This window comes from Salarias fasciatus, chromosome 10, assembly GCF_902148845.1.
Source record: "Salarias fasciatus chromosome 10, fSalaFa1.1, whole genome shotgun sequence".
Lineage (NCBI taxonomy): Eukaryota > Metazoa > Chordata > Actinopteri > Blenniiformes > Blenniidae > Salarias > Salarias fasciatus.
Genome location: NC_043754.1, coordinates 2597516 through 2610417, shown reverse-complemented (window position 1 = coordinate 2610417; position 12902 = coordinate 2597516). Strand labels below are relative to the sequence as shown.

Sequence of the window (12902 nt, the reverse complement as noted above, 5' to 3'; positions counted from 1 at the left end):
GAGGGAAGTGGAGCAGCCACCCACCTCTCTGTGGGGAACTCGATGACGGTGTGGAACTTCCCCTGCAGGGCGGCCGGACCCTCGCCCACCTCGATGTACTTGCTGTCCTCGGTGACGGGGGAGTTGATCTGCGCCTGCGTCCGGGCCTGGGCCTCCTCCAGGCTCAGCAGCTTGGTGGACGGGGACGACACCAGCAGGGACTTGGGCCGGGACAGAGAGTTGTGACCTGGAGACGCAGAGGGACGGCGATGAGCGGAGGGAGTGCGTGCGTGGAGCAGTGTGTGAGCGGCGGTGTGACGCCGGCTCGTACCCGCCCCCTCCCGGATCAGCGTGCTGAGCTTGGTGCTGAAGAGAACGTCCACGTGGTTCAGGATGAACTCCACCACCACCGACTGGATCCGGACCTCCATGAAGGCCGCCGTGCCGCTGAAGCACGCCGACTCGATCTGCTTCGATCTGAATCACACGGACCAGAACAGATCAGAGAAACTTTCACCGACATGTTTCACTTCGTGCAAATACTTCAAACCTTTAGGTTTAATTCAGGAAACTCAAAAACTACGTTATCTCAAAGTCAGAGGTTTTTCTGTTTGTTTTTTTTTTAACTGAGACCATAAACTGTCACAATGAAAGGTTGAAATACATTTCAGTTTTTAGTTTATATGATTTATGTGTAGAAATAACTGATAAATCAAAGGTACGGTATTCTCACTGAATATGAAAGTCAAACATTCTGACTTTTTAGCTCTTCATTGATCTTTTTTCTGTTCTTACTGAAGCTTCGATGTGTTTTTGGTTCAAATTTATATTTTTCTGTCCACGTATACGCACACACACACACGGCTGACCTGAGCAGGTTGGGCGCCCAGACGATTGCCAGGTTCTTGCTGTGCATGTTGGTGATGTAGCTGAAGGCTGCCAGGCGGGAGAGGTGTCTCATCAGGAACTCCAGAGTCCTGCAGAGCAAATATTCATTTATTCTCTTTTCGCTGACCGGCGGTGCCGATGTTCACGCCGACGGCCGCGACGGAGCTGCGTCCTCAGGGCATCACTGTGCGCCCGTCACAAAGTGGATGCACATGCGGAGGCTTGCTGCTCGCGGCGCGGCCACCAGGAGGCGGCGTGGCGTCACACTGACCTGTAATGCGGCGGAGGGAGCTGCTGGATGACGTCGTGGATCTTGATGAGCCGCTCTTCGTCCGTCGCTGCCGAGACGGCGTCCTTCAGAGAGAAAACGGCAGCGTATCAACACCATTGCTCCTTCTGCGGCTGCGGTTCAGGCTGGAGATCCAGCAGCGAGGACCGCGAAGCCCCCCGCCCCCCCCGGCGCTGCCATAACAACCAGCAAACATTTACTCCATCCTCAGAGAGGCCTCAGCACAGCTCTGCTTCCCAGTCGCTCGGCTGCGTTTGTAATGACAGGGTGTGTCGGACACACTGATATTATTTTCGGGGTGTCTGTGACTCATAACTCTGACAAGAATTTGAAGAAATCCCGCAAGATGAATCAGAGGAATTTCATTTATTCCAGATCAAGTAGATGTGGAGTCTGCCACCACTCTGAGCCGGCGTGCTTACAGAGAACTTCTCGTAGAGCTGGTAGGTGAGCAGGGGGTTGGGCAGCTCTCTGAAGTACAGCTTGCACAGCGAGCCGACGCAGTGGATGTCCTGGATGTAAACATCTTTGGTCAGGTCGGGGATCTGCTCCGAGTCAAACTCGTGCCTGAAGGAAAATACGGTATGGAGGAAGAAGAAGAGAGAGAAAGCCGAAGTCAGTGCGGTCAAAGCAGCTCATCCTGCAGAAACATGGAGCCGAGTGGCGACTGCTGCAGCTCCATCAACGAAAAAAAAAAAGGAGTTATATTTCAGGAGTTTTTGATGAATTTTAGGAAGGAAATCAGACAGAGACGTCTGCAGGTCTGTGTACGGATGAACAAACTGCATCACAGACAAATCGAGTAAAACACACACAGATCAGACATTACAGTGTAAAAACAAGACCATTCCCAAAACCCTCACATCGGTCTGATCTGATAGACAGACCACACCTCTAGTTTCCTGAAGTAATCAGATTACAATTCCGGACGGACACAGAGTGAATCATGTTTATCGGCTGTCTGGATTTCATCTGCAGGACGGTCACACTTTAAAAGTGGCGACGGCGTCTCTGCAGGGGGTCGTCGTTTCTCAGTCCTGACATTTATACGAGCCGCGATCAGAAAGAGAATCGACTGACGGCTGCGAACAACCTGGAAACTACACACACACACACACACACACACGCACGCTGCAGGAGACCTAACTCACTAACTGCCCGTCCAACTTCAGCAGGTGTCACATGACTGAGTGGATCCAAGTGAAAGAGGGAGGCTTAATCCCAGGTTTATGAACGTCCATTTACCGTTTCCCTGAGAGTCACTGAATCATCTCAACACCAACATAGAACACAAATCTCAGCTGGTCTTGATGACAGACACTAAAATGAGGTCCAACATCCACTGATCTATCATGCTGATTGATTTACATCAGCTCTGTGACTTTTCAGCATAATCCACCGATCCAAACCGGAAAAGACGAGCATTAACGTTAAACTCTTGAGCAAAGCAGGCTGATCTATAGAAGGAAACATCTGTTGAGACTCTTTAAGCTACTTTTAAGATGCTGTCTTGTTCTTAAAAGACACTTAAAGACAATAGATGCAAATCAGACCTGAAGCAAAGAGAGATGACTAACAGTGGTGGATAATCTGGATGTTAGTGGAGAAAGATGCTCTATAATCTGGATGAAAGAGGAGGAAGATGCTCTATAATCTGGATGAAAGAGGAGGAAGATGCTCTATAATCTTAATGTTAGCTTAAGTTGCATCAAACCGACTTTGAAACGGTAAAGAGAAGCAGGAAACAACCAGCTGAGATGAACCACCAACACGCAGGCAGCTCTTACAAATGAATGCTAATGTTTATTTGAGGCTGCTAATGCTAATCACAGCTAGCCTGGCTACAGGCTAATGCTAACCCTCCCGTCAGCGGGACGTGTTCAGGAGCGAACAGGCGTCCGGCGTGTGGAGGGGCGGGTTCAGGGTGGAGGATCGGCTCACCGCAGCTTCTGGATGTTGGAGGCGATCCCGGACAGGCGGTAGATGCCGTCCACCACGCCGTGCTTCTCGATGAACTCGGTGCAGCTCTTGAGGACCTGGGGCACTGCGGAGAACAGTGGAGAACAGGGAACGTCAGAGAGGGCCGAGGTACGAGCGCCGGGGGAAACATTCTAACTCTACAGGACAGAAATCTGTTGAGAGAGACTCTCAGTCAGCAGCGCGAGTCACACAGACGTGCTGTTTATTTGTGAGTGTGTGTGGCGACGAGGAAGAAGAGTGTGTGTGCAGGGAGGCCTCACACATCACTCAGAGGATGACGGAGAGTGGGACTCTGGCCGCAGCAGCTGTTCAGACAAATTCCACACATAGCTGAGGAGGAAACACCGGGCTGGACGGGGGACGGACGAAGGGGGACGGGGCCTCTGCAGGTCCACACTGACTGGGTCCACTGCAGAGGACACTGCACTGCAGACACCAATATTAAAGCTAGTTTCACTCCTGAAAACTGACTTTTTCCTCTTTATCTTTCAGAGTGTCGGGTCAGTGTTTCCAGTTAAAGGCTAAAACCGTCTGATTCGGGATCAAAAACACTTCATCGCTGCAGCTTTCCTGCTGCCACAGGAGAAGAAACTCAGTTTATCCCCCAAGATCGAAATGGTTCAGAATCAGAAGTTTTCATAATGTTGGTCTAACATTTATGGCTTTTTAAAAAGTTTTTCATGGTGTTTTCCTTCCCATTTTTCTTTTTTTTTCTTTCAGAAATTCAGATTTCAGGGTGTTTCAAAGCAGTTTTATTAATTTTCCCCATTTTCCTTGTACATTTTTTTAAAAATCCTTTTTATCCAAGAGATTAGACTCCTTTGGAAAAAGTAAATATATAGAGAGAATAAGTTTGTCTCATAGGAGCTTTCAAACAGGTGTTATTCAAGTTAACGCTGCACTTCTTCCTGTTTTGCTTGAAACAATCGTCTGAACTCTTCTATTGTTTGCAGGATAATCGGTCACGTCTCTCCTCTCGGCTCAGGTTTCACATCAGCGAGCTTCCAGCGGCCGATCAGGCCTCAGAGCAGAACCGATCCAACCGCGAGGAGTTCACTGAACGCATCAAATTCCCTGACATTACCGGCGGCAACGTCCAGTTTATGAGCTACAAATCAGGAGTTTCTCTCTCTTTGTTAGCAGTGAAAAGTCTGACAGTGTCTTATTACAGTGTGGAAGTGCGCACACACACACACACACACACACACACACTCTCTAACATGGAGCAGCGGGGCCTGGAGTCGGTGAGAACATGAAGTGAAGTGAGGTGAAGTTATTGATCGGCGTTGGACAGCAGAGGGGCTTCATTATGCAGCAGGGAGGTGATGTGATGTTACAGAGCTGCCAGCTGGCGAGCCGCTCAGCCCAGGAGAAGAAGAAGAAAAAAAGAAAAAAAAATCAATGCGGCTGCTACAGATAGATGTAAACACGGACTTCAGCACAGTTAAAACATCTTAATCACTAGCAGAACGGAGCAGAGGGCAGAGCCGAGCCTCTCAGCGCCTCACATGTTGAAGGCAGAGCGTCTAATCACGGGGTGGAGGACTCAAAGTGCCACTCTGCAGCTCTTAAATTTAGCTTTCACTCTTCAATTCCTCCGTTTTCTGCAGAGCCGCAATCCGACACATATTCTGAGGAATTCACTGTTTTTCTACACAAATGATCGCCGTATATGAACGATCCTAAAGACGAGCCAGGAGGCTCCGGTTTTCGGGTTTCGTGTCTGACTTTATCTTTCACTGTGGGTTAGAAATGGTCGCCTAATGAAGCTCGGCAGAAGGTTTCAGGTTAGGGTTAACCCCAACCCTCGAGTCAAAATGTCCTTGAGCAAGACTCTGCACCACAAACTGCTGCACGTGAAAGTGATTAACTGTTTAAAGTGCTTTGGAGAACGATGGAGCAGTGGAGAAAGTAATTTAAATGAAATCCATTCACCGCTTTCAGATGACTTTATTCCTGCAGACTGACATGTTTTACACTCTGATGCTCTGGAGGCTGAGAGTTCAGTCTTCAGACATCAAAAAGATCATATCAGTCGAATATAAGGAGGCTAAATTCATTAAACACCACGATGCCAAAGACGGTAAACTATGGTTTCCTCGTAGCTCGTCCTCCATAACTCCTCACCCTCACTCAGCTCAGTGGCTTTTTATCAACCAGTGAACAGAAAACTCTCTGATCACTGATCTGATGTAGCGATGCTGAGCCTGATGTGTGTGAAACTGTCTGGAAGGCTAATCTCAACATATCAGGCTGCAAAAAGAAGAAGTTAACCCCCCCGGCGGCGGAGCTACTCACCGTCATGTCCGGAGTTGAGCAGGTGCTCGCCCAGGTCGCAGCCGAACACCCTCTCCCGGAGGATGCCCCTCTGCTTCAGCTTCTGCTTGGTGGGTCTGGACTTCATGAAGGAGCGCAAGAAGGTGATCAGCTTCCCGTGCTTCTTAGACACTGAGGGGAGGAAGAGGAGAGCACGTCTCAGCACAGCTGGTCAGAACCACCGCCGTGAGTCGGGTTTCACACCGACGTCTCCCCGAGAGCCGGGGCGAAACTCCAGACCGGCGGCTCAAACTTCTCCCATTGTGCGCCGCGGCTTCATTCTCATGCAAACCCTTCCTTTATGCGTGTGCAGCTTCCTTCGAGCCGGAGCTCGGCGCTAAATGCCACCTCCCAGGCAACTACAAAGGAATCCACTCCATCCAGCAGCAGAAGCCGCGCTCGCCTTCACAGCAACACAAGAAGGAGCCGATCTGAAAGCGGGCCGCCGGCCGGAATCAGACACCGCGTCTGGGAACGGCCGTAAGCTCCTTACGCTGCACGCCACTCGCTCTCGCCACGCAGAGAAAATGTGCAAAGGCTATCAGGAGAATCAAACAATACGCCTTTTTTTTTTTTTTAAAGTGGAAACAATGAAGCTGCTGCAGATATTTGATCCAAAATCCTCCAGCAGAAATTCCAGTCGGCTCCAGGTGGGACGGCAGGAGCAGAGTCAGTTTACTACACCTGCTGGATTAACTAGACCTCAAACTAAGAGACTTTATGAGGAGTTCACCATGTTTTCCTCCAGATAATCAGAATAAAACACTGAAATGTAACCTTGATCTTTAACTCTAGTCGGCACAACCTCGTCAGGTGAAGTCTGACTGACGGAAAAGAGAATCAGGAAGAACTACTGCTGATGTTCATCTTTTAATCCGACTCATATCTTCAAGCTGCTGCTGGTCTTCTGTCCTGATGTTCTCATGGTGAGTGAAGGAGCTCAGAGGCGTAAAGAGCTTCAGAAAGTCACACGTTACTGTAACCAGTCAGCAATTACTAACTAATGCAGCAGCAATTCGTGCGAGCGGCCTTGGTATTTCTGTTGCTAGCATTAGCGCCTTTAAAATAATAGGGGCAGTTTTTCGTAGTTGTCCATAAAATGACTTCAAATACAACAGAAAATGTTCAATTGCTAGACTTTTGTATGAATGATACAAATTCTATAACTACTAAAATTTGATATAATCTACCACGAGGAGGAAATACTTGGGTTAAAAATAGTTATGCGCCAGACCGAGAAGGCATGTAGAGCAGATTGTAGAGCATCTTCCTCCACTAAATGATGTAATGTCATGTGATTTTAACATCAGATTGACAAAATAAATTTGAATATTTGCAACAAAAAATTCATAAAAAACAATCAAAGTAACTTTCTGCTTTGTATTGAACTGGTGAAAGAAGAGAATCGCCTGTTTTTATATAATAATTTACTAGAACTTTTGAGTTTTCAAGCGAAAATAACAAATCCGTGCGATAACAGTGTGTGTGTGTGTGTGTGTGTGTGTGTGTGTGTGTGTGTGTGTGTGTGTGTGACTTGTATCTGATCTTCTGTATTGCAGGACGTCTCTCCTCCTGCTCATCCTGAACGCAGGCCTTCCTCTCTCTTCATCTGCTCCTTCTGTTCCTCACTTCACTCCTCCAGCAGGTAAACACCCGGTGAAAAGTAGGCCACCGCTTCAGAAAACTCCAGAAACGAAACGCGCCGAGCGGAGACAAACGTGAGTGCGTTTGGAAGATAAGAGGAACACAATGAAAGTGTGGGAGCGGCGGCTCGGGCTGAAGCGACGACTTCCTGAATATCAGTTTTATTAATAAGGAGGGACGAGCGGCGGCTTCTCCAGGAGACGTCCCGGCACCAGAGACCGGCTAATGAGGAGGCCGCTAAACGCTCACGGAGGACGGAAAACTGCAAGCGGCGCAGCTAATTGACAGTCCGGCGAGTACTTTCAGAGCACAAACATCAGGACCGGCGTAAAACTACCGAGCTGATGGGACGGAAAAGTTCATCTGGAGCTGAATTCATCTCAAAGTGTTCAGAAGAACAATGCAGCGAGTCTGAGAAGCACACCGAAGGAACACGATCGCTGCTTTAAATCAGGAACAGGACAAAAAAATCCATTAATTACAGAATTAATCGAAACAGGAAGTGGCATAGCTTGACTTCCTGTCAAATTTTAACTTACTTTCAAACACGTAGGTGTCAAACATATGGCTCAGGGGCCAGAAATGGCCAGCCAGAGGGTCCAATTTGGCCCGTGAGGCTTTCTATAGTGTAAAAAATCCTTCTGCTGCCTCCTGTTCACTGCCTGACTGGCGGCATTAGCATCAAAGCTAAACGAAGGGATAAAGGTACAAAAACATGATGAAAGACGCCAGATTTTTTCCTGCAGTAACGTTGAGATAGACAAGATTTAATATCTTTAAAGTACAAACTACGAGTTGTAAACTGGAGACATGATTCACTTCAGCGAGTAGCGGGCGGCCATTTTTAAGAGTTGGCGTTAACAATACAAATTCCAAAAAGCAAAAGGAGGAAAGTCATGTGAACCTCAATTAGATCTGATCCCAGACAACTCTAAACTCCGTCTCCTGCTCCAGTTTCTGGGTTCTGGGCGTGAGATGTCCGCTCTGGCAGATCTCCACCGGCCGCCCTCCTGCCACATCAATCCAGCCTCACGCTAACTTGTGAATCTGTCTATTGTGAGCCGTTTCAATGAGGCAGCACAATCGCTTCTCCGCGCCAGCGTCCGCCAACAAGAGCCGCGGCGGAGCTACAATCGCCCCCTCTGGGATAAATTCCTCCCGGCTGCTGCAGCCGCGCACAGAAACGCTGAGGCAGCTTTGTTTACCGGCGGCGGAGGCTCGGCAGAGAGAGACTCTGCGAGAGGACGGAGGGACGGACGCCGCCGCCGCCGCAGCGACAGTCGCTCAGATTTAAGAGCGAACGTGAGTCATGAAGACGGCGAAGACAACAACAAGGACTCGGCTGTGACACAGAAAGCCGCTGACAGCAGGCTGGAGCTGATGGAGGCTCAGGGCTTTCTGTGACGCCCAGTCGAAGCTGGAGCCACTTCGGAGGGGATGTCCCACTAATTCAAGAGACCTTCTCTTAAAAAGGGACACAGACTTCCTGACATTCATGCTGAGTTTGATTCATGTTAGAGGTCTGACATTTCCCAGCTGAATAAAACGAGTTTAATAAAAAACCCCACCGCCTCTGAAGGAACAATGTGGAGAAGATTTCACAGCAGGCAGATAAAGAAGCTCAGAGACAGTGAGAAAGCCACAAAGCCACAGATGAAAACTGATTCCAGACTTAAATTAAAAACATTTCTCCAGCATTCAGCTCCTGTTTCAGATGGAATAATGGTCACCGAGGCCGAAGCCGCTGGCAGCTCCGCTCGGAGAGACGGCGGATCATGAAGCTCCATTCAGGAGCGACGGCAGCAGAGATCATGTTTACTCTGCTTATCAAGGCAGCAGAAACTAACGAGGGAGACGCTGTGCTGACACCATTAACCCGGCTGCTGTGTGGCTGTGTGTGTGTGTGTGTGTGTGTGTGTGTGTGTGTGTGTGTGTGTGTGTGTGTGTGTGTGTGTGTGTGTGTGTGTGTGTGTGTGTGTGTGGGTCTGGGACACGGCCCCCAGGGCCCACCCGTGTGGTCCCGCCTGGTATTTTCACCACATGGCAGAACAGCGGTTAGCGTGGAGCTGCAGACGACTGTGTTCCTTCAACTACAGAACAGCACATGAAAAGTAAACACGCATTTAAAAGTCTCATTAAAAATGATTTTCATGATGAGTTGTTTCTTTTAAAAGTTCCAAAATGACTTTGGTGGATATTTCTAATTTAAAGTAGCCCTCTTCCTCCTCCTGCTTCTTAAAGAGCGGCTCTATTCACCACTGTGTGTTCGTCAGTGTCAACAGAGTCGGTCACGATTATCCAGACATTAGAGGACAAACAGTACGAGCACTGTGACACACACACACACTTACACACTCAGACTTTTACTGCTGCTTCACAGACGCACATTTACAACTCCTCGCAATCACTGGAAACAGCAACAGAGGCTATAAACACCAAGACTCAAGTTAAAGTTTAACTTAACGTTAGTCACAGTGTGAATTTATCTCATCTGCTGTTCAGTTAAACTCCTTAAAAAGCAGTGAGATGACATATTGTTCATCACAGTTCAGACTTGATAGTTCTGCGACTGAGGCTGAAACAGGAGCAACTTCCTTTACATAAAAATCTGTTATCCTGTTTAGAACGCTTTCTGTTAATCATTCTACACTGTTTATGCTCATGACTTTCTGAGAAAAACTGTGGAATTCAGATCTTATCGCCCATCTCAGAAAACATGACAGTGAAGTGGAATTCTGCAGGTAGCAGACACTTTCTCACAGAAAAACAAAGCACCAATTCCAACAGAAAGCATCCTATTCAGATTTCAGATAAACACAGTTGATTTTCTCTGGGTTTCCTATAAACATCGCTGACCGTATATTAATGATGTGTGAACAATCTGACCGCCAGTGTTTCTTTTTTCTCCTTTTGGTTCCCTGGATGTTCTATTTATTTCACTTATTTTACAGTCAGCATTGTGGGCAACCACTTCCAAATCGCCCCCCAATGACTGAAGCATCAGGAGGATGAAGCCATGACCCGCCCTCCTCTGCCTCTGATCGGCTAGAACTCTGCATTCACTGATTTGGTTGGTTAACGTCTTTGTTTACCAGGCAGCATGAGGACTGACGAGCCAATCAGAGGCAGAGGAGGAACAGGTCATCAAGAGGCAAACATTAATATAATATTATTAATGAAGTGAAAATGAGGAAACGCTGTGTACAGATTTCACAAGAGAAGCCTGACACAGTGCAGTTTTAAAAGCAAACAAAAGAAAGTGTTTCTGGGCTGATTTAAAGGAAGACAAACAGAGTTTACACACCTGGTGAACAACACATCCCGCTCCCACGAGAAACATCCTGCTCACAAGGGAAACTTAAGTCATGCTCACCAGGTAAACGTGGTGCAAGAGAAACTTGGTGTCTATTTTCCCCCCCAACATGTCTCTTATGGGGATCCATGGCTACAGCAGAACAAAATAAAAACAAACTAATCTTTAAAATTGTTCAGAGACAGTCCAAAATTTCAATATAAAATTACATTTTTTCCATGCAGCTTTCAAGTTTTTTTTTTTTTTTTTTAAATTAAACTGTATTATTGAATTTCATGTAAAAAGACAATCATGTCCCCTCCACAATTGAATACTGGGTAACAAACAGTTCAGGTAAAATGATCTTGGTCTTGGATGATTTTATGATTTTTGAGAAGGTCATTGCATTTTGGATTCTGGCAATTGATTTAATTGAATTACACATTTTATGGATAAGAATTTACTTTAAATACCAACAATTTTGGGGGAGCCGAAAGAGCCGACTCTTTTCAGTGATAGGAGCCAAAAAACCCGACTCTGCTGGAGACCCTGAACGCCCCATCCCCGGACTCGCATGTCCCCCGGGACTGAGCTGTCTTTACCTTCACCCGATAACAACCGGACACACCGTTAACTAGACATTTCACAGGTTTCTGGAGAGATTTTAGGTGGAAAGCTCATTTTAGGAAAACCCCCAGAAGATTGTGATTATCAATAATGGATTAAACATGTGAGAGAAGTTAGAAAAAAAAGAGACTGGAACAACTATTTTCCATATTCTCAAGATTTCTTCCCATTATTCCAGTTTCTTTCTCCAGTCCTCACATTAAATTTTACATATAAAGAGCAGAAATGAGCTTTTCTTACCTCCGCTCCATAACACTGTTAAACTGTCTGAGGCTGGAAAGACTGCGCTTCTTATGAGAAAGTTAAGAGTCCAAAGACCGAGTCGTCTGTTCCTTCCGCTGACGGAGCTCGGGAGCGAGCGGAACTCAGCTGGAAGAGACGAGGAGAGTCCGAGGAGGGCAATAAAAAGGCGTGGACGTCCTGTAACGGGAGAGACGGAGCTCCCGGTCCGCTCTGAGAGCTCTGACAGCCGGTCTGCCCGCTCCGCGTCCGCGCGCCGCTCCGGAGCTCCGTGCTGCGTTCAGGAGCGTCCGGACAACACGGCGCTGGCCGCAGTCTGCACCGAAAACACGGCGCTCACCGCAGTCTGCACCGAAAACACGGCGCTCACCCCAGTCTGCACCGAAAACACGGCGCTCACCCCAGTCTGCACCTCCCCAAACCGCTGAGAACAGCCGACAACCATCACCAGATACATGCCGCTAAAATAACGTCCTCCACAAAACAATCCACTCTCTTCACACCTCATATCCAGGAAGAGAACTGGAAAGTCTGACTGCACTTAAAGTAACCACGAAATATGCCTTTTACAGAGTTAATCCAACTGGGAACTGGGATTTCCCACTTCACGCATTCACATGACACTAACCCACAAATGGTTCAAAGTTTACAATGTGCTTCACAGACTTAATATAACACACATATTCACAATTTCTCCAACTCAAGATTCAATTGGTCTAAAAACATGAGAAAGACAAGCTTTTAGCCTCATGAAAATGGGGAACAATTGACAGGATTTTCCAGATTTTTTTTAGTTTTGGTATTTTGAAGCACTCTTAGCTTACTCAGTTATATCAACAATGAGGAAACTTTGCAGTAATTAACCCATCAAAGTGAGCTGTTCACTCACATTTTCAAAGCAGCAAGTAAACTTATATTATTCAGCTCAGACTAAACTTAAACCATGTCATTGTTCATAAAAACCCACACTAATCCAAATACTACACATCTCTGCTGGCAGCTCCAGACTGGAAACTCTCCCAAACGTCATGATTTGTAACAGTCAACGTGAAGGCAGCATGTGAGCTAAGAGGCAGAAAACTACATGATATTGCACACACACACGCAGCATGTCTACTGTAAAGTGTGTAATGTTGACACACTGATATAAAGGCAGTAACTGTGTCGCTCTCTGAAAGGAGACCAGTCCTGGACGCAGAGAGGAACTCTGCTCATGTTCTCTCGCCGTGAGTGGAAGTTGTTCCACAAACGACTTCCTGCTCATGTTTTCTCTTCCCCTGAGCTGATATCTGCCGCTGACCTTCACCGCGACTGTCAGACCGATTCCGCCCGCCTCCGACGACGCGGAGGCGGCCTGGTGTTGACACTAAGCCGGCCCCCGCCTCCGAGGGGCCCCGCGGCCCCCTGGGAGCTTCATCTGATTGATTCATTAACGGGCTTAGTCGCTGCCAGCAGACGTGTTGAGTCAAAATACAGTCAGACTAATTTGTTGTGGGTCCAGAATCACAAGACTTGAAGTCAGACTCCTCCTGCATGTGATCGCTTTAAGCTAACAATCACACACACACACACACACACACACACACACGTCTGAGTGACTGTGGAGTTCCATTACTTTTTACTTTACTACAACACAGTGAGGCGTTT

The 12902-nt window shown here is 47.4% G+C and overlaps 1 protein-coding gene across 3 annotated transcripts in view; it reads right to left on the bottom strand.

Moving 5' to 3' along the window:
• Positions 1-12902, bottom strand: part of arhgap32b (Rho GTPase activating protein 32b) — an 86048-nt gene that overhangs the window by 8088 nt on the left and 65058 nt on the right. For all 3 annotated transcript variants that reach the window (XM_030101701.1, XM_030101702.1, XM_030101703.1), the window contains 7 exons: positions 5435-5584; positions 3098-3200; positions 1579-1723; positions 1139-1221; positions 849-956; positions 311-456; positions 25-226 (listed from right to left, as the gene is read on the bottom strand). In XM_030101701.1, the coding sequence (XP_029957561.1) occupies positions 25-226; positions 311-456; positions 849-956; positions 1139-1221; positions 1579-1723; positions 3098-3200; positions 5435-5584 (937 nt within the window). The remainder of the gene's footprint in view (positions 1-24; positions 227-310; positions 457-848; positions 957-1138; positions 1222-1578; positions 1724-3097; positions 3201-5434; positions 5585-12902) is intronic.